This window comes from Dermacentor variabilis, chromosome 5 (assembly GCF_050947875.1).
Source record: "Dermacentor variabilis isolate Ectoservices chromosome 5, ASM5094787v1, whole genome shotgun sequence".
Lineage (NCBI taxonomy): Eukaryota > Metazoa > Arthropoda > Arachnida > Ixodida > Ixodidae > Dermacentor > Dermacentor variabilis.
The window spans coordinates 100,643,807-100,667,595 of NC_134572.1; the positions used below are offsets into that span (position 1 = coordinate 100,643,807).

General features: G+C 43.2%; 1 protein-coding gene across 3 annotated transcripts in view; it reads left to right on the forward strand.

The window, feature by feature from the left end:
- atos (atos homolog atossa) overlaps window positions 1-23,357 on the forward strand; it is a 104,777-nt gene extending 81,420 nt beyond the window's left edge. For all 3 annotated transcript variants that reach the window (XM_075693198.1, XM_075693197.1, XM_075693196.1), the window contains 10 exons: window positions 392-591; window positions 4,471-4,596; window positions 6,339-7,611; window positions 12,537-12,665; window positions 14,424-14,494; window positions 15,017-15,125; window positions 16,445-16,606; window positions 17,291-17,350; window positions 18,657-18,832; window positions 22,083-23,357. In XM_075693198.1, coding sequence (XP_075549313.1) covers window positions 392-591; window positions 4,471-4,596; window positions 6,339-7,611; window positions 12,537-12,665; window positions 14,424-14,494; window positions 15,017-15,125; window positions 16,445-16,606; window positions 17,291-17,350; window positions 18,657-18,832; window positions 22,083-22,248 — 2,472 coding nt within the window. In that variant the 3' untranslated portion in view covers window positions 22,249-23,357. The remainder of the gene's footprint in view (window positions 1-391; window positions 592-4,470; window positions 4,597-6,338; window positions 7,612-12,536; window positions 12,666-14,423; window positions 14,495-15,016; window positions 15,126-16,444; window positions 16,607-17,290; window positions 17,351-18,656; window positions 18,833-22,082) is intronic.
- The last annotated feature ends 432 nt before the right edge of the window (window positions 23,358-23,789 follow it).

Here is a 23,789-nt window from a genome sequence, read left to right on the forward strand (position 1 = left end):
ATGCTCCACCTTTTCCTGCCACTGCATTTTGTTTTCTTGCCTGATCCTTGCCGCAGTAGTATGTTTATGTGCAGCTCGGTGACTAAAAAAAAAACTGTGAAGTGCACATTTTTACCAAAAGACATTGAGAAAAACAAAAAGGGTGTTATACTTCGTCAAACTGTTTATCCCACCATGACAGGATTAGCAAAGACAAATGCAACATTCTCTCTAAAGATGTCATGTTGTAGCTTTCAGGGGCTTTATAATTGTGCTGTGTCCAACGTCTCTAACCTTTCCTGCTCTTAAACCTCATTTATCTTTCCATTGTAGCCTATTACTGTCCTTGAACAAAGTAACCCACACTGCTATGCAGCAGGCTTAGCTCAAGCATGCCACCTTTTCATTGCAGTGCCAGCGATATGAGGTAGCCCTGAAGCACATGCTGATGCTCTGGAGGAACAGCATCCCTATGTCTGTGGAGGTCCTTCTGTCGCCAGACTGCACCCAATGCAGCAGCTTGGACCACACAGGTGGCATAGACATCTCCTCAGCACCAGATACGTCCCATCTTCTGTTGGAGCAGTGGTACATCCAGATGCTCCCGAGACGGTGAGTGCGCAAGAAATAAAAAAAGTTGTGGGTGTTTGTACAGTGAAGAGTTGGCAATGACTCTACACGAGACAATGGGAGAGTGCCTCTGTTGGGAGAGGGTAGCTTCTATGGCTGCCCTCATCAGTTTTTCAGGTGCTTGTTGGTTTTGCTTATGGTAGGGTTGCACAAATTGTTAAGGAGATTGACCACTGCAGCATATTTCCATTAATTTGACTCTAGCTAATAGAATTTTTTGGTTAATTCGATCCAAATTAAAGGTCCCAGCTGAATTTTGTACATTTTGATGGGTCCAAACTTTTGTTATTTCGAACCTGAAATTGGCCTTTGCCGTATAACTTGAACTTAGTTGGTCAGCGCACACGTACCTGACCCCAGTGGTGACTCCAGCTGTGACTCCAATAGTGGCACCATCTGTCTTGGTGATGCTTAAGGCACAGTGAATGCGTCAGACACGCGACATGTCTCGCCGAAAATGCCTATCTTCGGCTTGCCATAGGAAAATTTCTTTAAGTTAGTATGGTAGCTCACAATGAATAACAGAGTACTTACCCAATTCTAATGCGCACCTCTTTTCGAAGAAAATTAGTTTGAAAATAGCCTGCATGGTGTAATCCGATATGAAACCAAAACCACATTCGCAACAGTCTGCTGCCAGGCCATTGCCATCACAAGATGGCAACCATGGAGGGTGATAGAAAACCTTTTAGCATAGCATGATGACAACGTGCTGCTATGAAAGCACATTCAAACTAAGTTACTTTACATATTAAGCTAACGGCAACAAGTTATGCAATATGTTTTTGGCAATCCTGAGAATTGCATGCATCACATGACAGACTGGTGAAGTGGTTAGTCAAGGCATGGGTCACCATCCCGTTTGCGATTGTTGTGGAGTCACTTGATAAATACAGAATATGAAACGTGCTATAGATCATACGGAGGACATCTCATAGTTCCTCATAGTTGAGGGATAAAGTGCTGTTTGAGAGCGATGAGGATGGACATTAAGTAAATACATTTACATTCTGTGAAGGTAATATGCACTGGTACATTTTTTTTTCCTATTGCCAGAACTAGACATCGTAAGCTTTCTTTTACAAAAAGTTGGGTACGTGTTCAATTTCTACTTTGTTTATAAGAAGCTCAATTGTAATTTCTATGTTAATTTTTTTTTTCAATTTGATCCCGTCAAAAGTGGGTGCATGTACAATTTGGGGTTGTGTTAGAATTGGGAAAATACTGCCAAATGCATCAGGAATGTGTTGTGATGTTTTTTCTGCTGCTTGTTTAATCCAACACGTCAGATATTTCAGCCGATTTTGTTGGTCTTGTCAGGGTCATATTAATGGAAATCTATTGTATACAGATGTTGTAGCAAGTTTTTTTCGTGCAGCTGTTTCCGTAACAGCTGCCAGATGCTCTAGCTCGTCATTGGACTTAATGACAATCATGGGATGAAGCACTTAGGTTATCTAGCAGTGAGCCTGATGGTGTCATCGTACACTTTTTTTTTTGCATTCATTCATCATAGTGCAAGGAAATAAAACCCTGGGAGTGTCCCATTGTTTGTGACCCAGCGACTCCACTTGGAAAGCTTACCAGCAAAGCCCGAGATGTGGCAAGCTGTGGAGTTGAACTCAAGTGTTGCCTCTACCCAACAAAGGACACACTCCCAACATTGGGGCTAGTCACTGGCAGCCGATTCCTTGGGTGGATTGTAGTGGTTGCAATTTGCACCAGTGACAGTTTCAAATTCATGTAATCGCAATGACATGTAACTTACGTGGTGACGTAAGTTCATTGCCGAGACTCTTATCATGTGAGTTTAGATGTAATTGAAGAGGAAATTTGGCCTCAAAAGCTTCTAAACAGTTCTGGTATATTGGTTCATCAAAATACGAGGGCAAATCAGAAAGTCCTTGCCCCCTATTTTTTATTAGCCAAAATAAGGTACATGCATGTAAGTATAAATATATGTACTATTCTAAGTACCTTACACTATTTTTCCACATAGTCCCCACGCTGGTTCAGACATTTGTCTTATCACAGCACTAAATTTTAGATGCCCCTGTGGTGGAATTCTTCCAGCTGACTGTGGAACCAACGTCGTACTGCTGTCTTGGCTTAGTCGTCGCATGTGAATTGCTGCCCTGCCAGGAACTTATTCAGCTGACCGAAAACATAGAAATCACTAGGGGCGAGGTCCGGACTGCACGGTGGGCGGTCCAGACTCCCCCGGTGAAATGACCGAATTTTGCCGGCAGTTCTGATTGCCACATGTGGCCTCCCATTGTCATGGAAGACAACCGCGTTGTCCACATTGAGAATCCCTTGGCGTTTTTGCCTGATGGCGGCCAGCAGATGCGACGTTGTGGAACAATAACTGTCGGCATTGATAGCTGCACCTTGTAACATGAAATCCAGCAGGAGCAGTCCTCGGCAATTCCAGAAGGCCATTAACATCACAGATGGCACAGATGGCATAACAGATGGCACAGAACTTTTTTTGTCGCAGGCGAACCTGGATGTTTCCACACCATGCTCTGCGACTTTGATTCCAGCGCGAAATGCAGTATCCATGTTTCATTGCCAGTAACAGTGCAGTCCAGGAAACTTTCCCCCCTCCTCGGCATACTGTTGCAGATGATTCAGCGAAGCAATCATTCACTTGCCTTTCATCATGTCATCCAACTGCTTAGGCACCCACCGTCATGAAACCTTCCGGTACCCTAAGGACCCGTGAATGATGTTGTAAACACTCCCATACAAAATGCCAAGATCCCGGGAAACGTCCTCGAGGCGCACACGCCAATACGCTTTCACCATTGCATCCAGACGGGAAGTGTCGGGATCAGTTAGCGACGCACTTGGCATCACCGAATGCTCATTGTCATGCAAGTCTTCACGGCCTTTTGTGAACTCGCAACACCACCACCTCACACTTTTCAAAGCAAGACATCTTTTTCTATACGTGGGCTGCATTTCCCTGTGGATTTCGATGGGCATTCATGCCTTGCTCCAAAGGAAACAAATCGCACTTTGTTGCCCGTCAACCGCCATCCCCAACAACTGACAGCAGCGTCGTGCTGCACAGCTATTGGCAGATAAGGCTGGACAGGTCTAAGAAAGGTCCACCACTGGGAATGGATATGTTGACTTCACATCTACAGGCGTGAGTTGGCTAAAAAAAATATAGGGACGCAGTTTATCAAGGCTGTGTATGAAAATGTACTTTGTCTATGTACAAAGGGGCAAAAGTATTCCATGCTTTGATTTATTGTCTGATAAGTGTCAATGTGGGCAACACTGAACAGGCGTAAATTCAAGCAACTAAGCCCAAGAGGTTCTAATTTGAATTTTGAGAAGCTTCAATTCCCTCAAGCTAAATAACTTATGGTGTTCGAAGCTGTATGATAAACTACTTCAGTGTGAGTAGTATGTGCCATACTTCATTGCATTCAGCAGAGATATGACAAGAACACGTGTACAAACAGGTGTGCTACCCTGTTTTTGCAAGCATGCAGGCAACTTGAATATCAAACATTTGCACATTTTGGTTTCATTGTCCCTGCCCTGAGACACAAAAATATTTTACTTGACTGAAACTCTTGTTTAAATTAAGTGACCTCAGAACTTATGGAAAACATAGTGAGCTGACAAATATTTTGAAACATTTCTAAATTAGCAGGAAAATTGAATAGCAAGATTGAGAATTACTGTCAATCAGGTGTAAGTTTCATTTTCTACATGGGAGCTTTGATGGTGATGCTCTGTGTGAAGTGCTTGAAATAGTAATCATTATTGTTGAGCTGTGTGCATACATTGCTTTTCATTGTGGAATTGATTATCAAGTTTTTTCTCCTTTGCTTTCCACAGAATCCAAGAAGCAACAGCTGCGCCACGAAGCCTAATCCAGGCAATGCGGTCCTACCTCCACTTTTCACAAATCAGTGCCTGGTACAGTCTGTCCGGTGGAAGGAATCCTCGGAGAATCTACTACAGGTGTGAAGGAACCTGCTTCTGCTATATTCGTGGTGTTAGTGAGCAGCAGTGTTAATTTATTCATACAATTTTTTTAGAGTGATGTTCTGTCATCAGTTACCTTAAATCACTTTTGCCATCCACTGTGCATGCATGTAGAGGTGTACTTAAACATTGCATTCTCATTGAACATTGCAACAGTCGAATGACAGACATGTTGGATCTAAGTCGAAGCCCAAGGAATTGCTTGTTCAGTAACTTGCTTGTAAACCGCATGAAAAAAAAAATTCAGTTACATGCAGTATATTTCTCTACTTTTCACTAAGTTAACTCATCTTAAGCTCTAAGAACCAGTTATTAAATGCAAAAGCATTTCTTTGGCTACCCTATCCTACTTTGGTATACCTTGCGTTGATACACTGACAATGTAAACATAAATAAAGGAAATCTGGCCCCTACAAGGAATTGAACCCAGACCTTGCAGCAGGGTAAAAAAGTACTTATCCTTGGCACCATGCTAGCAGCTTAAAAGGGGCGTGGAAGATGTGGAACAGTAGAGGGAAGCAGTACCGCTGACGTAGTGTTCTCACAATATTGATGCGCAAGCATGGCTTGCACGTGGTGACCAGAAAGCCTCCAGAGATGCGCAGTGCATTTGACTGGAAATGCAACGAAGCCAAACGAATGCACTGTCATGCTTCACTCAACCACCTGTAATGGAATTTGAATAAAGTATGTGCGCTGCGGAGATACTAACTCATAACGTAGACATACTTTAGACAACCACCGTAGATGGGTTCTGCTGGAATTCTGAATTTTTTTTTAACCACTGTTGGTCATGCTACTATAAAAGATGTTGCCTCGCAAATCCCCTGCCACAAAATTTTCCTGTATCCTTTCAAGTATAAGTGGAGTTAGAGGTAGTTATTGCACTGATGCGTGGCTTTCTCTCACCTTTTGTCTCCACTAGTGCACTGGAAGCTGCACAAAGGGGATGGTGAGGGGTGAGGGCATTGCCCGAAAGTTAGGCATTTTCTTTAGTTTTTTTCTTGATGACGCTACTTCAGGTTCAGGCCAAGTGCAGCACTCTCTCGATAGGAGCTTGGGCTCCTGGAGCTACGTGCACGCAGTTGCCAGGGCGTCTTGCCAACGAGAGGGCTTGTCACGCTAACCCGTGGCGGCTGTAGCATCTACGCTAGGCAGCATGCCGGTGTATCTCGGGAGGCCACGTGCAGCAGACACAGCTGTGCGCTGTTGGCATGTGTAGACAGGAAGTGCAAAGATGAAATACCTTTTTGGCCTTTTGGGATGCAGACACACGTATTTTTTCATTTATTTAACTCAAAATTGGCAATTGCAGTATTACTGGGAATGTTCTCGCAATCACAAAATCTGCCAGAACCTGTTGGGCCTGCTCACGACCTAGCTGCTGACGATATTGTGAAGGAGCGAGCAAACAAATGTTCACTTTTTTTAAAACCTGAGATTGTGAATTCCCCGCTGCATGCAGTGCAAGAAATATTTGGCCCAGTTGTTCACAGGAGCCTCATCTACAGTTCGGCAGCATTTTCTTATTATCTTCAAGGAGTGTTTCAGGGCCCCTATGAGCTTGCGATATTATTGAAAAAACTGCAAGAGAAATAAAATTGTAAAGAGAAAGGCAACATTTTGAAAGTAGTGCAAAGGCTGTTCTCTCCACAAAGCCCTGAATGAATGTGGATGAGTAGTGAACATAGTCTTATTTGTTTTTGTGCTCTCTGCAGGATCTCTGTGCCAGGCGAGGCATTTTCCAGCAAGTTCCTCTGCAGCCCTCACGTCCACAACTTCCCTGTATCAAACCTTGGGCGTAATGCTTCCATCAAGGTCTCTGTCAAGTCCGTGCCCAGGTGTCCAAATGGCATACCAGCAATTGCCTGTGCCAAACATCCTGCTGTGCCTCCCACACCCACGGCTCCTAGTGAGCCATTGGGTCCTGCCGTCACTGCCACGCTTCGGAGCCGGTCCAACAGAGACGCTGATGACGATGGGTTCAGGAGAAATGAGGAGTCGGTTGCCAAACGCAAGCCCAAGAAGCACAGCAAGGGGGATTTGTCAGCCGACCTGCTGTTGGGAGAGAGCCTTCTTGATCCCCCGCAATCTCTGCAGATGTACCCCAAGCGCTACCAGAGCCCGTCGCGATGTGGGAGCCCTAGTGTTGAGGCCCCTGAGCATCTGTTGTTCAGGAGCCGAGCCCAGTCGCCTCTGGAGCCAAGCGGGCAGGCCCAGCCAGATTGCAACCGAGGGAGAGCGTCAAGGCGCCCCGTCATTGAGCGCTTCCTTAAGAAAAGTGGAGAGCCACTGCCCGGTGAAGTGTTTGCTCTGGATGCTCCCACTGCCAGCCCAAACCGGGCGCAGCCGAGAAAGGAGGAAGTGATGACACCTGCTCCTTTCTGGCCAAACCAGCATCACACTCGGGTGAGGAGCCTTGTGACACCTTCGCAGGCTCCAGAACAGCAGGCACCTTCTGTTCCAGTTACACCACAGTCGCCACTTCTGCTTGGCGGTGAGCGGGTTGTCACCAGTGCTGACGAAGTTGGTGAAAAGAAACTGCCAGACAAATTTGCGCATGCTGCTTCGCCCGACCAGTGTGGATTAAAGCAGAGCTTTGAGGACATGAGCCTGTGTCACATCACCAAACCGTCTGCCAAGCACAAACTGATCTCAAGCAGCTCTAGTTCAGTGTTACATGAGGAGCTGCTGGCTGTCGAGCCTCATTTGCAAAGGACGTCAGAGCCCAATGTGAGAAGCCAGTGTGGGGGGAATACCGTGGCTGACAATAAAGTGGAGCATAGGACTGTTGCAAAGGAAGTGGAAGCTAGTGTTAGCAGGTGTGGTGGTGTTGCAACTCACAAGGAAGAAGGGAGTCATAATAAGCGAGCTTTAGGGCACAGTAAAACCTGGAGCGAAGGTCTGTGTGACCTGAAGCTCAAGGATGGAGTGGTTGGGAAAGGCAGCCACATCTTCAGCAACCTCATTCACAAGCACAAAGTGAGGCAGGTGGGTACGCACTACTGTGAAGCCTGGTGCCTTGTCACTTCTGCTTTCACCTGTTCTTTTTATGCTTTAGTAGTGTCAGTACTCTTGTGTATAATGTATCAAATCTCAACTCTTCACTCTAACTTGTCTTGGAATAAAAACGTTATATTGTTGCTTGCCTATTTTAGCACTCTGCTTGTTTGACCATCTATCTCTTATTCTTACTTTCTTGCATATACATATGAGTACTCTTGCTGAAAATTGTCCCCAGGTCGTCTGTGCAGTGACTGATGTGTGCCAATACACTCTCTGCCAATGACTTGTTAGGTCTCTGAACCACAGATGAGTGCAAAGACATGCTATATCGCTTCTGGAATGCGTGTCCTTTTATGACTCTTAAAGGGCCCCTGAAACGGTTTAGACAAATTTTGTAGACGCGTAGGGTACAGCTCAAGTAGAACATTCCGACCACAATTTAAGTGAAGCGTTACGTATTAATGGAGCTACAAGCGATTACAAGTTACCCTCCTCCCTAGCCATGCTTTTCCTCCTCAACTCGTTCGCCGAGTGATCGGGGCTAAGCTCCGCCTTCACTGGTTCTGCATCACGATGCGACGTCACATCGTCCACTTCCGATTGTTTTGGAGCCCGCCCCCACCCGTGTGAAACCTCTCGGCTAGCCGCTTGGCCGTCGATCCAAACGAGAGCTATCGAAGCAGCCTACGTTGCGAGCATTCTGTCGTAGCGCCGAACATGTCTGGTATTCCGGTAATCACATACTAGCTGAACATTTCAACGGAACAGTGGAGGCATAAACTCAAGCTGATGAAGAAACTTTGCACCAACGGGTGGCTGGACCGCGGAGACCGATCAGGCAGCTCACGTACGTCTACGCTAGAGCTTAACCAGCCAAAGAAAGAGCTAATTTGCTCTAACCAAGTGTAAAACGTTTTATCAACATTTACAAAAACATGTTAACGATTACACTCCTGCGAAAAATTTACACCAGCAGCAAAGAATACATTTTGTTACTGCTACTGTGTGTGGTTGAGCTCTATGCCACCAGGTGGCTGCACCGTGCAGACCATTCATATTTTCGCTTCTGTTCATCCGCTGAAACGACACGCAAGGGGACACGACCAGGCACTGTCCCCTTGCGCTTGCGTTTATTGTAATACCGGACTCGTGGAATGCTATTGCGTTAGTAATCTTCCGGTGTAAAGTGACGGCCGCAGTCGCACAAATCCTGGCGCCGATCGGATAGCGACAGTCTGATGCACTACAGCCAGTCCGCTCATCTACTGGCGTGCAGAGGGACACGATGTCGCAGCTTGACATATTGCCAGTCGCTACGTTTGCAGTCCACAACGCAACAAAGTCGAATCGTAGCGCTCACGAAAAGACAAACCTACACTGACGGCAGAGCTCTCGTCAAAGACGGAGCACATTGTAACACAGGCAGACAACACTTGCTGTGTGCCGGAAGTGCTTAAGTATACTGAAAAATTGTTCTTGTGCATTTTCTTTATGTTACTTTCTTTTTATAAAAACAGTTACCAACACTCCAACTATTACGAACATCATTTGTTTACCATAAAGTTGGAAAAATTATTGATCATGCGCCCTGGTCAGCCAATTGGATAGCTCGCCCCACTGGCGTCATACGGGTGATTTTCGTCATATGGATAGGGGCGGCTTAAAATTCCGCCGAGCAGTGTGCTGTGATCAGCAGCGATGTGCATTTTTAAAACCTTATAATAAATTGCACGCTTTACGCGGATCACTTAGATGTGTCAATTAATGATCAGAAGAACCTACTCTGACTCAGTACGTCTGTAGAAAATCGGCAAAATCGTTTCAGGGTCCCTTTAACTGCACTGTTTTGAAGGTGGCCATAATGACTAGTGTCTGAAATAGAGTCCACGAATATGGCTGTCAGTTTTGCCATTGCAGGTACTAGTTGTGATGATCATCAAAGGAACTTGGCATTCCATATACCAAAACATCACTTTGCTAAAATATGGGAAAGCATGCATGCTCACAAACAATGTTGGGCACATGCCCCTTTCTGTGGTCTTGAATCCTGGCAAGCTACCAGCAAAAAGTGGAGCAATTTGCCTCAGTCGCTGTTTGTGCTGCCTTTGTCAAAAGGTCCGAAGCCATTGCGTTTGTGATGGGATGCATTATCAGGCCGTGTGCTAGTATTCCTTTAGGACTTTTGCTGCTCCAAAGCCCTAGAGATCTAGCAAGACCGATCTCGCAACCCTGAGCTGCTGGGCATTGGGAGTCCTGAAGCAGCGCTCGGCAACAGATGTTGCCACTCACAGAGTGGCTTTGAAACTTTTGACACAGGCTGTACGTCCTGAGGATTTTGTTTGCGATAGTACATTTATAGAATTTTTTACAGCCATTAATTTCTTGCAATTTTTATGCTGAATATGTTAGTAGTGTAGTTAAGTGTGTAGATATACCTGCATTGCAGTTTGCAGTATGCAGTCAGAAGTGATTGATTTGTTCTTTAGCAGTCATCTTGCTTCTTTGCCTTAGTTCCTTAACAATGAATTCCCTTCCCCTACAGAACATCCTTAAGTGTTGCAGTCGATGAAGATTGGGCACATTTTGCGTCTTCGTTCTCACCTCTAGGCGGGCAGTTAGCATATTGTACGCCGTCTTAGTAGAGTTACCTAAGTGAGCAGCCGCTTTTGTAAGTTACACAGACGTGTCTTTCATACATACCTAATTATTCAAAAATAGATTGTGTTAAATACAAGCTTTGAAGCACCATTTAGGCTTGTAGATTATGTATGGACTCGTTGTAATCATGTGAAGTGATATGTATGATATCTAACATCTAGACAAAAATGTTTGTTGTAAAAAAGTTCAGGTTTCATAGCTCTAGCAACCTTTATTATCTGAAGACAGGCCATTTTCTGTTCTAAACTGAACTTTGAGATAAGAAAAGCTTCAAATTTCTAATTGGCAGAATTTTAATGTGAAATCTTACATAGTTCAAAATTTTTTTTTAATTCAGTACATTAGAACAGATGATTTGATATAAATCACTAATTGTACATGACTTTATATGTTCACATTAAATATTTTCACTGTTGCAAATTGCCATTGTTGCCAAAAAAGTTAGGTTTTAACTAAAGCTTTTCTGCAAGCTTTATAGATACATTTGTAAACACTGGTGCAAAGTGTCACTAATGCTAGAACTTTTGAATTCAAAACTGGATTGTAATCTTTAGTATCAGCATTTAAATTTAAAAGTAATTTATTGCATGCAAAGAGTAGTGTACCTTAAGCTAAAGTAGACATTGGAAACAATAAAGTGCCATTTAATGTGATTGTCTATAAAGATGCTGTGTTATTTTTGCTGCTGCTTTAAATGTTTGGTATGCTTTCATTACATGAAGGGCATTTCGATAAAGCTTCATACATAAATGCTATTACTAAATTTACTCAAGAGGCTGAAGGCTGCTTGTGTACAAAATTTATGTATAAGCCATGCTGGTCATTATTTGATGGTGTGAACATATCATTTCTTTTTCTATTCACACAAGAATCTGTCCTTTTTTAAAGAAGTACTCATAATATGTCCAAGAAAGGTACAACAGGGAAGCTGTGTATAGTTTCTTGATTGTCATGTGACCATGTATATCTCGCATGAATTCAGGCTAATTAATATATTTTAGCTGAATTATTAAGAATCTTCATTATGAAAGCAGTGAGCAATGTGGAACCTTTAAGTCCTTTTACAATATAACCTTGCACAGTCAAATAGTCAAATACTTTGCAGTGTCACAAACTCCCCTCTTGCACTTCATGCAGCATTCATTTCAAAAAAATTTTGCGATGAGTTTTCCAAAATTATGTACCTATAGTAATATCATTGTACTGGTTATATTGGAAAGCTGCAAGCCACATTTAATGACACTTCTATAAGCTCTTAATTTGGACATGAGGGGTGACTTGGGTGTCACAGCTCATGGAGTCTAATAAATAAATAAAAAATAAATAAATAATGTACCCAGATTCGCAAAATTTTTATATAGTTTTGCAAGCTGTGCAACAAGTCTTTTCATCATTGCCAGATCCAATTAACGAGGACAGAGCAGATCTGGCAATTTAACATACATTACACAAGGACACACAAAGCCCTGCTCACTTAGGTAAAACTTGGGCGTGATAAAAGTGTTTTCTTTCTATGATGAATATTGAAGTTAGATTTAAAAAATTCAGACGATGCGCAAAGCACGGAACCATCCAATGTCTACAGTGGCAGAATGCGCTCAGTTTCACCGCTCTTTGGTCAGTGCCACCTCAATGGTCTTCCATCGGGAGACTGGTCTCCAAGCGCTAAAATTTACAAATGGGAAACAAGTGAATTGGAAAACTTTGTGAGCTAATGGTGCTGTACTTGAGGGAGAAAATGCTGAAGTTAAAGAAAGCTTAGGGAAGCTATAAATTAAGGGTAAAGAGCCGTCTTGAGCCAAGCAAAAAATGAAACTCATCGTAAAGGTGTGCCAGCACCAAAAAATTATTGTCACAGCAGCTACCAGGCTGTAGATGGCTTTCAGCAGCTTAATTTTTTTAACACGCACTGATTTTGCTTAATTCTATGCATGCATACTTTAGAATGATGCGCTGCCTACATTTGGGGTCACATGTTTTCAAGCGCTCATATAGGCTGCTACGTGTGAATCCTTTCAGGTGGTCTGCTTCCCAAATGCGAGCCTTAAAGTGATTTCCATTACATTCTCAGCAGCAAGAATGCCACAGCGTCTTTTAACGCTACTCTTTATAGAATGGTGCTTCATCTTCAGGAAGTTCTCTCTGTCCTTCCTTTTCGATATCTGAGTGTTTTCTGCCTGTCTTGTTGTTCACTGGTAAGCAAAGTGCCTGAGATGCACATGTTTTACGCTGCAACGTTGCTCCTGCTTCAGATGATGTGCAAAGCACGGAATCATCCAGTGCCTACAGCGGCGGAGCGCGCTCAGTTCCGCCGCTCTTTGGACAGTGCCACCTCAATGGTCTTCCATCAGAAGACTGGTCTGCCACTAACCTCTAGTCCGGTAAGTGTTCCCGAGCATTGTTGGTTGTGCGCATGAAAGTTGTTCGACTTTGGGTTGCCTAGACACGAAGTAAGAAAGTAGCCGCTACCTAATTCTCGGAAGTACATTTGCCAACAACAGAGTGTGCAGATAAGAAAAAAAAAACACTAACAGAGACTTATATGGTCAGTCAACAAAAGATGCTGTTTTGAACACCAAATTAAATCCTATTGTTGAATTCATAATCTCATCTCCGACTGACTTGCAGGGCTGCTATGCCCTTTCTCATTGGTTCATTTTGCAAACATGGTGGAATGGGACTGTGTCCAGAATAACACCACCAGGCATTCATTCTCTGCGCTGTCCATCCTGCTAAAAGGGGCATGGTTTAATGATGGCTTGGTATTATATTCCGACATAACAGAAGGAACAAATATTTAGTGTAGCTGATTGATTATGGTAGTACTGCTTAAACAAGGCTGTTTACTTAAAATTCGATCATAATGTAAATTTTGTGGTACTATTGCAATACCACATATTGATTCCAGAACTAGCCATAATGTTACTTAGCCATTGAGGAGCTGAAATTTTCACAGCTAATGAGCCATAAAACTAGCCACCTTCTCGCGCCTTAGTTCTACCAGCAACTCCTGTTTGGCCGCTCTTTGCGAAAACCAACGTGAATAAGTTCTTGTGAGGCAATCAAGTGTCATTTGAAAATGTGACTTCATTTATTAGGCTAGGCAAAAATTCTGAAGATTTGTTCATAAATTGCTGGTCATATGAGACAGATTATGAAAAACGTACGGGCCGAAACGTGGAGGACAGCGACAATAAAATAAAAAGTGAAGCGTATGACAATGAGCAATGAAAAGGAATATGATATTGCAAACCATGTACAGATAGAAATATGGCACTGTGAATGGGAGATCAAATGCAGAAAGGATATTCTGGTTGAGGTTCCGCTTGAATCTTGGGTTCTATTACGGCCGAGACTTGGTTTCAAGATGAAATGAAGTTTGCCAATCATGCAATGTATCAGACAGATTACTAGCAATCTATTCGAGCAACAAAAATTCAAGCAGCATGGTAAGCTGGATCAGTGCATTTCCAACGCTGAGTGAATGACCTGTAGTGCCTGTTGTCGGCTCTACATTGGCTGTGCTGCTTGTGCTATTATATATGCGCAACTGTGACCCACTCGTTGTTAGCTCTATATTGGCTCTGCTTGTGCTATTATATATACTCATGTCGAAGTTTCTGTTGCAATGAAGGGAAAGTTGCAAAGGCACAGCTTTTTACACATGTGTTAGCGCACTTATGTAGTCCAGCAGAATTTAACGACACTTCCTGTTTCGGCAGAACAAGCACGTGGCCCCCCGTCTGCGCCTCTGGCAAGCTCATGCAGTGGCATTATCAGGGTGTCATTGCCACACGTCTCTCATTTTTGCATCTTTTATGACTTGCCTAGCCTCCTCCCTCAGTAACAGAGGCCTTTTTTTTTTACTAACATAGCTTAACTTGTACTCTTAAGTGTTGCTTTAGCTGTTCATATGATTATTCCACAGTAGTGCTCTCACTAGTTGCTATGATATGTATCTCAAGAAAATGCTCATCCCATCTACAGTTGCATGCGGAACTGAAAACAGTACACTCGCAAGCGCTTTGCATGTCTGGTGCCAGCAGTGAGAGTTGACCCTAAAGGCAAGCGTAACATGAAGTTTCATTGTGCTGAATTGTTGATTTGCTCTTTCTCACAAATGATTTTTCCTGTTTCAGGCTCCTCTTAGAAAATCTGGAGCCAGTTTTGATTTTGACAGCAGCCTGACTTCTGTGTCTGCAATTAAGAGGTCAGCCTACTTTCTATATCTACCACTTCGATGACTTCTATTTAGGGATGTCCTGTACTCTTATCTGCCCTGGGCTCAGTTGACGATGTACCAAACAAAAATTGAGGTTAGATTTTTCATGTTTGATGGAAGAAGTTGTAGAATCCAGCTACCAAGTATGAAGCCATCACGAGATCAAATCTTGGTCGTGGCGACAACGTTTCCTTGGGGACGAACTGCAGGAACACTTGAGTACTTATGTTTAGGTGTATGTTCACAAGCCACAGATGTTCACAGTAAATCTAGAGCCCCCACACTATGCTGTTTCTCAACTCCCCTTATAGCTCAGAATGCAACTTTGGGATGCAAAACCTCAACAACTACAAATGTACTGCTTAGGGCTAACTGTGTTCTTAATCTAGCAAGAGCCTTCAGCTTCTTTGCAAGGCTTTGCAGTGCTTTTATTATGTTTGCTTCTTGCATGTAATGCCTGTACATTACAATTAAGCAATGCATCACATGTCACCTTTGCTTTTCTTTCAGGGCATTGTTTGAGAAAGAACCTGTGGAAGAGGAAGCGTCTCCAGGGGAAATAATCAGCTCAAGTGCTCCAGCATCCACCACTACGAGCAGCCTGATTGTTAACTTTGAAGTAAGTTGCATTTCAAATTAAGGCTTTTGGAATTCCACGCATTGTAGTATCTAGTCAAAGGTTCGAAGGTAATTCATCTGCTCAGATGACATGATAATGAATGTGTGACCAAGGAACCCATACGGGCTCTGAAACGTCTCTCTTGACTTGGTCACTGACTGCAACTTCTTCATCAAGGTAGTACTTGCTCACCAGTGCTGAATTTAATATTTGACCGTTTGTACTTCAGAGATACATTGCATATAGGGCTATACGAGGCCTAACATGTCTTATATGAAATGTGATATCAAAGAAAGAAAGGAAACACTACTACAACATGGATCTCAAACACACAGCCTGTGATGCCTTCCGAAGTTTTCAGCCCCCTGCTCTCAAGTTGCCGAAGCCTCAGAACAATTCTATAGCCCCGTTGCTAAGCATTACACAATGTAGGCCACAGGAAATGGTGTGCAATACTCGCAGCCCATTAGCTGATGCGAGTTTGAGATCCGTGTACTACATTTATTACAACAACCGTTCCATCAACCTTTCCTGCGACATTTATCAGCAAGCTGCCATAGGTTTAGTAACTTGTCAGTGGCCCTCTCTCCTTATGCACTTGCTGAATGAGGAGGTGTATCCCACATCATCCCAGTCAACGCCCACTTTGCTCTTTCTACACTCCTTGTCTGCTGGGTCAGTGGAAACATGACTTATGGGGTACAGAACATTTTTTCTTTATATAGTGCTGAACCTTCCAACCTCGGCTGGTGTTAGTATAGGTCAGTATTCACAAACTTGTTCTTCTAACAGAATATGCTCTGGGAGTAGTCGGTGTTATAATAGTCTCACCACGTGTTACTAGCCGTCATGGTGGCTTCACGGGTAGTGTTCTTCTACCAAACCTTGGCTTGCAGGTTCAATTCCTAGCTTCGGTGGTTGCATTCTGTGACGGGAAGTTAAATCATCCATGTGCTGAGATGTCTATTCAGGTTGAAAAGGTCTAGGTGGTTGAAATTAATCTATTCCCTTCTGCTGCAGCATCTCACATTGTCCCCATTATTTAGTAGTTTGCATATTACTATGGTAATTAATTTACTGTGATTGCTTCGCTGCGCTGATGCCTTAAACAGCAAGCAGCCTGCAGTAGCTTGAAAAGAAATAATCCACAAATCATGTCTTGTCTCACTTTAATCTACTGAACAATTCTTCCTAACCCTAGTGACTGTAGAGAAACAGCTAAGGAAGGTTGACAAGAGTTATTGCACATCTGCTCCTTTGCACTGTTTTAATTCTCTCTCTCCTTTTCATTTTCTTCCTTTTTATTTTTTGACATACAGGAGTCTGTCTTGAATGGCCGACTGGAGCCAGTGAGCACTGTGCAGGGGTTTGTTGCCGAGATCGGTGCCAGTGGGTCCTTCTGCCCGAGGCACATTACGCTCCCAGTGACTGTCTTCTTCTACTCGCTGCATGACATCGACAAAGTAGTCTCGCCTTATTTGGTAAGACCCGAGGGAAAACTTGAACCAGAGACATGCATTTTTTTTTATTTCTGTATATTGCAGTGATACAAAAAGCATATCCGATGACCATGGCATTGGTAATGGAAACTTGTTCAGCTGTACTGTTATGTTGCATGCTGTGATCTTCTGGGTAGAATTCAATCTCTTGCGAACAGTGTGGCTACATATTCACAGGCCTAAAGTGCTGTTTCCCGGGGGGGGAGCAAAGCTGAGCATCCCAGACAATTGCGCTCTTAACTACTGCATGAGCACCTTCTCTCAACAAGGCATAGCACAAGAATAAAATGGCCACCTCGAAGGGGCGCTAGCAAATGGTTAACGTACATGGCCGATCGCTCCCAGCGTCTTCATGGCAAAAGATGTGTGGAATAATACAGTTATGCAGAGCAGTAAAAGTTTGGCATGTTGTGATTAGAAACACCCTCGTGAGATGCCATTGCTACAGCTCTCCATCATATTTAGTCATGACATGCACCAAGCCATAATCCAGATGCCTCATTCAGTTTGCATGCTGTATCCTACAAGCCTTATGCAGGATGTGTGGCATTGTACTGGACGTAGGTATTCATAGGTATTCAGGTTTCAGATATATATATACTTCCTTTTTTTAAATATGCGCAACTAAAGTCAGATGGTTAACATAGACCTCATTGTGTTTTTCAGGGTCATATTAACCTTGGCATGAAAGGTTACCATGTTCCAAAGACAGGAACAATACAAGTGGTGAGTTTGTCATGGTTTTGAAGAGATGTCAAATGTAGCCTTTTATTTCTTTCTGTTCTGTTTCTAGGTGCTTGTTTACTTAACTGTATCATTGCTTTGTGTGTTTCTCAGCAGAATTGCCGAGTAAACATTTCCATTTGTTGTGTTGAAGATCTTCGATACTCCATCACGTGTTAATAATAGTCTTTTCCTTTTGCAAACTATTTTGTTTTGTTTTTTTGCCATTTTTTCCCCTTGGATGTTGTGTCTGCAATAGCAACCATTTACTAAACCATCATTGAACAAATGCCTTTTTCGCTGTCACATTGTCACTTCGAAGTGATGGACACAGCAGGCAGACGAATTATTGCAAATTGAATAAATGTAAGCTCCCTAAGGGGTGAACTTTCATCCACTGAAGAATTGTGTAGACCAGTGGTGGCAAAGTGGCGGCTCGGGGGACGGTCATTATTAAGGATGTGGTTTAAAATCGGCTGTTCTAGTTTCGAATGTACAAGGACAAATCGGAAAGTCCTTGGCCCTATTTCTTATTAGCCAAAATAACATACATACAGGTAATCATAAATATGCATACTATTCTTCGTACCTTGCGCTATTTTTCCACAATGTCCCCACACCATTTCAGGTGTTTGTGCCATTGCAGCACTAAATTTGGGATGTCTCTGTGCCATGTTGTCGTCAGTCGGCAAAGCAAGCGGCCTCCCCAAACCTGTCATGCAAGTCTTCATGGCCTTTTGGGAATTCGCAACACCACAACCTCGCACTTCTTGAAGCCAGACACCTATACCCATACGTGGGCTGCGTCTCCCTTGGGATTCCGGTGGGCATTTGTCCCTTGCTCCACAGAAAGCAAATCGCACTTAGTTGTTGTACGCCATGGAAGTGTGAACCACAACTGCCATCTTCAACAACTGACGGCAGTGTCATGCCATGGAGCTACTGGAAGATAAGGCCAGTCCAAGAAAGGTCGACTGCTGGGATAGGATATGTTGACTTCGCATATACAGCCGTAATTTGACACTGAACATTGGTACACTTGTCTGTGAAGAGAAGCAAGCCATGCTACCTGAACGTTTTGTACTATATCGGCATTTTGCCTTCCACAGCAATTCTTGCAACCTAAAATTTGAAAACCCGAAAGCCGAATCCTAGAGGTCTGAAGCATAGCCACCAGCCTTGAAGTATCTTTTATCTTTTATTTTATGTGCTATGTGACTAATTCGAAAGTGAATTGAGTGATAACTCACTGCATTTTGTCAAACATTTTTGTAAACTGTGGATATTTCTCAATGCTTTTCTGTTACAGACGCTGTTCAACCCACATAACACGGTGGTAAAGATGTTTGTCGTCCGATACGACCTCTCGGACATGCCTCCCAACTGCCAGACATTCATTCGACAGCGCACTCTGTTCATGCCCACTGATGCCTCAGAGAAGGACCCCGAGGCCAGCCGCTGGCTCCGTTATCTCATTCACCTCAGGTGTGCAGTTCGCTGATTGCAAACCAATGGACTCGTGAGCTAGAGCTGAATAGCAGTGCATACAACCAACTTAGTCTCCCACTTGTGCCAGAACGTTTCATTAGCGCACAGGATTCTTGGTTCTTATTTCACGGCTGATGAAAACCATGTTCCAATTCATTCTCTTTGTAGTGTGCTGACTTTTTCTGTCTTATAGGCCAATTGCAAGAAAATTTTTCACTGCAGAAGCAGCCTAGTTTTAGATTGTGCAGATATAGAGCATCCTTTATGCAAAGTTTCAGTTTTAAGATATGAGGGAATATGTCGCAATATGCTCATTACAGTAGCTATTTTCGATACCGAATCAGAAAAAAGAAAAGAAAAAAGAAGTCACCATTATGGCTCGCCTGGAGTGATGCATGACAAAGAACATTGAGAACCAGCATGACTTGGCATGTCCTCTGAGATTAAGTGCCACCTGTGGCACATAGAAAAATCTTGGGAGTTAATGTGCTGGGATTTACATTATATCCTCTAACCACTAGGTGCCTGCACCATGTGCATAGATTCTATTTGTGGCTGCTAATAAAAAAAATTGACAATTACCAGCCCTGCAGTTTTGCCAAGATTGCTTCAGTACTGTGTACAGTCAACCACAAAATTTTACGAAAAATGAGGTGTCAGAAAAAGCTGAATATCTGTGCAGCCTCGCAACACAGCCTAGTATTTGCATTTACAGCCTCCATTAGTACATATGTACAACATTGTGGTGGTCAGTCTTACTAACTACCATTACGGGTTGCTCGAAAATTGAACATTTTCCACATCCCATGGTCCATAAACTTACGTCATTGACTGTACGATCAACTTTCATGAATTCAACCCTGACAGGATCGACGAAACTTATCTAAGTATCCTGTGGGTCGAAATAAACAAGATGCAGAAAAAATGAAATCTAGTGCTGATTCACTTGGCAGAATACTAACACACGCATGAATTGATTGCGCACTTGCCTCTTATGAGTTCAAAGTAGAAAACTAGTGTAGAAATGACATTAGAGCTCCTAACCACAGTACAAATCTAATGTGCACCTTATGTTAAAAAGAAATGTTGCATATGTCCAATCATGGCAATAAGAAAAAAAGATTAAACCAGTGGGAACTTTACCTTCACAGAATATAAATTTACTTACACTTACAAGTCCACCATTGTCACTCTCTGACAGCACTTGCATCACTGTCTATGAACCAGAGCATGTTGTCCTGTGTACAATCCACTCTGTGTTCGATGTTCTGCATTTATCAAAATCGCTCTGCAATATTCACCCATGCCTAGTCTGGTTAGCTTAGGCATGGTTAGCATGGTTAGTCTAGGCATGGTAACCCATGCCTAGACTAACTAATTTGCTAGTTCATTGTGCAATGCATGCAGTTCTTCAGAATGCCAAAAACGTGCGACAGCACTTGTTGCCAGTAGCATAGCGTGTAAAATAACTGATCTTTTTAATTGCTTTTCGTAATTGTACTCGAAAGTGGTGAGTCATTGTCATGCTATATGATAAATTGTTCCATTGCTACCTTGTAATGGCGGTTGCACTGCCTGGTCTCACTCTCATGGTAGGCTGCCGTAACTGTCGCAAGCACAGTTTTGGTTTCATGTCTGATTGCACCATACAGGCACATTTCAGGCCAATTTTCTTGGAAATACAGACGCACAATCGGTTACATACTCTAAGCATTCATTGCGAGCTACTGTTCCTGCTTGAAATTTTTGCTAAAGCAGGGAAAAAATAATCGTTTTCGGGGGAACACAATGTATTTTTGGTGCATTCAATGTACTCCAAATGCTGTCAAGACAGATATTGCTGCTATCAGGGTCATCGTTGAAGGCCCCATTGGTGTCAGGCTAGTGCATGCTGAACAGTCAAGTTTGAATTATCCGGTGAAGGCTCATTTCAGGGTCGAAATACTAAAACCGTGGGTCCATGGAAATGTATAGGTGCTGGCCAGGACCTTCAGTTGGGATCGAATTAACCAAAAAATTTAATGAAATGGAGTCAGTATAGCATAAGTCTGCAGACCACTCATAACTAATTCTGCTGAAGTGAACAGTCACTCAGGGCCCCTCACCAGGCTAAATAGCAAATCTTGGTTATACGCTGGAGGTTGTTACATACCCTCTAGGGAGCATTCCACCACAAGAATTTTTCAAATTGGTTCATTAATAGTCGAGATAAAAATATTTCAGTGGCACGAATCCATGATTTCAGGAGACGAGTGTCATCGCCAACATAGTCACTCTCTCCACTTGCCGCCATCTAGCTTCGGCAAGTGAAATTCCTTCCCTGCGTTCTCCCATGCCAGAGCTGGAGATGGATCATGTGATGCACACATAAAGGGCCCAGACGTCTTCCCCTGCCTACGCCCACTTTTTATTGCGCAATGCACTTCCACTGACATTCTTGCGCATGAGCTGTTGTTTGTTTCGTTTTGTGCAGCGCACGATTTTGTGCACAGTGCACGATAACACATGACTGGTGGTATAACTCAGTGCTACATAAACACTGAGGCAGACATAAGTGGATCACAGAGCTTGATTGCACGCTCGAACATGGCAAAAAATGACACAGTTTCATTGGCCGCGCGCGCTACTGAATGATGTGGGAGCAAGCAGACGAAACGGAAGTACATCTCTGTAGTTGCAGTGCAAATTAAAACAAGAACATGCAGACATTTGGTCCGTGTGTTTTATTATGCCTCTAAAATTTAATTCGCAAAGTGTCGTGTCCGTATGAGCGACCTCACAGCATATACACCTACATAGCGCATAGGCGCATGCACCTACATATACGTCGTCCCCCTGTCTTGGAGTGCGGTGCCTGCGAGGGGAAGTGCAAATGGGATTTAGTTTCGAATTTCAGCTCTCTCCGTGGCACTTCGTGATGTAATCCTTAGAAGAGACGATCGCAAGCGCGCATTGTATGCACTGCGCTTGCCAGCTCAAGATGGCCAGACCTGGTGAGGGGCCCTTTAAATGCACGTTATAGCAGTGACAAGGGATGAAAAAGAAAGCAGATGCGAGCACTCGCCCACAAATGAAAGTGTGATGTGATGCACGCATGTGATACACACACACGCACGCACGCGCACACACACACACACACACACACACACACTCTCACTCTCTTGTGTCTACCTTCCTTCTTTTTTTCCCCCCTTGTTGTGTTCCCCCTTGTTGTCCCTAATTATTGTCTTCTTTATCATTTTTCTAGGTTTGCGAGCTCAAAGTCTGGACGCATCTATCTGCACACGGATGTGCGAATAATTGTGTTTCGGAAGAGTGACTTGGATGCAGCCACCATTCACGGCGATCGTCCATACGAACTTCGCTCCTTCACCCAGTGCCCTGTCAACCCGAAGTTCTCTCCCTGCGAGTGATTTGATGTCACGGTCAATGAAATAAGAGGAGCTCACTCTTTCACGCCCACAAACAAAACATACACACATGCTGGCTGTTTCTTGTTCTCATAGACTTTCATGCCAAGATTAGTAAAGGGAAATGTGTGATGCTGGAGCTGTTTGAGCACTACGAGAATTATGGGTAGTATACAGGAATTTTTCGTACGATATTGGCTTGGCTTCGCTGAGGAAAAACATTCCAGCTTCTTGTTCTTGAAATGCCCAAATGTGAAGCATGCATGCCTTGCAACTAAGTTTCTCTGGAGCATGGGTAACATTAACAGCTAATGCTTTCTCTCGCATAGTATCCTTCAAATAAGTAAACGACGGGAGTTCAGTATTTGTTTGTAAATGTATATGACATACCTGCGGCAATCCAGTGGCAATCTTTCTTGCCCACTGTAATATTAGTTCCAGCAGCACTCGAATGAATGTTAAGTGGATAAACAAAATGCGACTAATCTTTGTTATTAATAAATTCGCAACAAGAAATTGGATTCGAGGTTGTAATACAGTCGACCCTCGTTATAATGAAGCTGCAGCCGACGCAAAAATGTTTTCATTGTATCAAAACGTTCAGTACAAGTGTGTACTCGTTACATGCCAATATTGCCAATGAACCATTTAGATTTGCTGTGTTATATACGGGAGTTCGTTGTATTCGAATTAGTTACATTCGTGTTTACTGCAGCTCGTCTGTACAAGAAATTACAGCTCTAGGAAAGCAGAAGGGCAACGTTGAGGCAAATCTGCGGACTTCCTGTGGTTGCCACAATGGCTGAACCACTTAAGTGGCGCTGCATTCATACAGTGGGGCCAGGTTTCCCTCTATTAAACTTAGTATGACAGTCCATGAGTGTTCCCCGTTATTGTTTGGTTTGAATAGAGTGATCTCTTTTATTGTGACTGCAGATTGAATAAACATCTGTAGAGCATGCATGTCCTCCCAGAAAACCACCTGACCATGTGTTTCTTCTTTTTTTTTTGCTTGTTGTTGATAGTAAAAAACAAAAGATATTGTTCATGTATGCTGTTAACTTATTGTCTAAGAGACTCTAATAAATCACTAGGAAATATGTAGAAATAAACTGAGTTTCTTGTCATCACTGTTTCATTAGAGATATCCTAGCCGTCTTGGCACTTTCTGGTTTCCCATGCCATTTACGGTCTTGCAGGAGAATTTGCTGGAAACAATGTTGGCCCCTCTTCACACTTTACAGATGAATATGCGGACCAATCGGCTCTCAGTATGTGGACTGCAATACGCATATCGCAGCAATGTAACACTGATGTGCTTGGAAAAGTATTGAAGGATGTAACGAACAGGTTTTCATGTGGATTTGGCTGTTGACTAGACCACCAAATTCTCTCTCAAGTTATTATTTCTTTGAATTTAGGATCTACAGTGCTGGTGTGGTTTTGGGCAGCCGAAAGGCATGGTGACCAAATCCAGAATATATCTTTTTCTTTCACCAATACGTAGGGACATTAATAACTTATTTGCTTTTATTCTACTATAA